The sequence below is a fragment of the Rhagoletis pomonella genome, unplaced genomic scaffold (genome assembly GCF_013731165.1).
Source record: "Rhagoletis pomonella isolate Grant_MI unplaced genomic scaffold, Rhpom_1.0 Rhpom_scaffold_00428, whole genome shotgun sequence".
NCBI lineage: Eukaryota > Metazoa > Arthropoda > Insecta > Diptera > Tephritidae > Rhagoletis > Rhagoletis pomonella.
The window spans coordinates 60,670-62,458 of record NW_023458982.1 but is presented as its reverse complement, the minus strand read 5'-3'; the positions used below and the strand labels follow the sequence as shown (position 1 = coordinate 62,458).

At 46.7% G+C, this 1,789-nt stretch overlaps 1 protein-coding gene across 1 annotated transcript; it reads left to right on the top strand.

Annotated features, from left to right (window-relative positions):
* Positions 1-321: 321 nt before the first annotated feature.
* On the top strand, positions 322-1,131 carry LOC118750858 (uncharacterized protein K02A2.6-like). The gene has a single exon (XM_036485587.1). It carries the CDS (start codon positions 322-324, stop codon positions 1,129-1,131), a length of 810 nt encoding a protein of 269 aa, XP_036341480.1.
* Positions 1,132-1,789: the final 658 nt, after the last annotated feature.

The window sequence follows — 1,789 nt, the reverse complement described above, 5'->3', positions numbered from 1 at the left end:
ATGTACTGATGATAGAAATGGTCAACAAGCCCGTAGTAGACGCCAAACATATCGCTGTTCAAACTGCCAAAAATGCGGAACTGGCAAAAGTTCTAAGCTGGGCGTTAAGGGGGTGGCCACCTAACATGAGCCGATCGGACAAGCTGTATCCCTTTTATGTTCGCCGACAAGAAATCTTCTGTAAAAGCTTGCTTACTATGGGGGAACAGAACAATCATCCCGCCAGAAATTCGACAGGTAGTCCTCAGTGCGTTACATACTGGCCATCCAGGCATTGTGCGAATGAAGGCCTTAGCGAGAAGCTATGTCTGGTGGCCGAAAATGGAATCGAAGATTGAGGATATTGTAAACATGTGTGCGCCTTGCCAAGCTACACGTCACGAGAGTGCTCATGCGCCAGTTCATTGGTGGGAAACAACGAAAAATCCATGGTCACGCCTCCATGTTGATTTTGCTGGCCCGTTTCAAGGTAAGATTTTCTTCATCGTTGTAGATTCGTTCTCGAAGTGGCTTGAAGTTTTCTTGGTCAAGTCAACCTCATCGCAATCGGCTATCAAACCCCTTCGATCACTCTTCGCAACTCATGAGCTGCCGGATGAGAGAGTGTCAGACAACGGGACAGCATTTACATCCGATGAATTAAAAACATTTATGCAGGACAACCTAAATCGTCACATTCGCTGTGCCCCATTTCACCCGTCGTCCAAAGGTCAAGCAGAACGAATGGCGCAGACAACGAAGGACTTCTTGAAGAAAACACCGGAGTGGCAGGACATCGACTTAAGGCTGTCACGGTTTCTTTTCAATCGGCATATTACGCCGCACACATCTACTGGTCGTTCACCTGCAGAGCTTATGTTTAAGATACAACTAAAGACATTTTTCGATAAAATTCATTCGTACGAACTTCCTACGGCAAAGCACGAAATTGGCAGGGAGAAGTCCTTCAACGATGGAGACCCAGTGTGGGTGCGAAACTACTCCACAGGACCTAAATGGGTACCAGCGAAAATTAATTCAAGGAATGGACCCATATCATATGCAGTTGAGCTGGACGACGATGAGCGTATCATAAAACGGCATCTAGATCAGATAAGAATTCGACATGTAGCTGAAGGGGTGATGACTTAGCTCTCCTTAACCAAAACTCTAAAGAGCCATAAACCTCATCGGAATGGGGGTCTGCAGCGACAGATGAGAGCAGTCCATCTTCTCGACTTCAAAAACAGTCCAATTCAGAGGGTTCTTCGCAGCATCGGTCGTTCCCCTCCACCGCAGCAGATAGTTCGACACCACTGGATGCAAGCATCTCATCAGACGGTTGCACTCCACGACGATACTATCGTGCTCGACGTCCACCAGATTTTTACAGCGTTCCTGGGCGTGAAGGGGTGTAATGTCTAAGAGAATCTCTTGCACTCAAACTTACTAAATGCGCTCACTCTCTCACTGCAGCTTATATGTATGTATGCACATACTATAAATATTACGGTTAGCCTAAGTATACATAACTTGAGTCTTGGCAATTATACAGGAGTCGCGTAGCGAACATCAACAAGCGAATATTGTACTCTAATTCTTCTTCTTCTTCTTTATTGGCGCTGTAACCGCCTAAGCGATTTTGGCCGAGTCCAAAACAGCACGCCAGTCATTTCTGTGATAACTGACGCCAATTGGAAATGCCAAGTGAATCCCCGTCCTTCTCCACCTGGTCTTTCCAACGCAGAGGAGGCCTTCCTCTTCCTATGTTACCAGCATCGCAGCCCGCGTTGAATATTTTCAGAGCAGG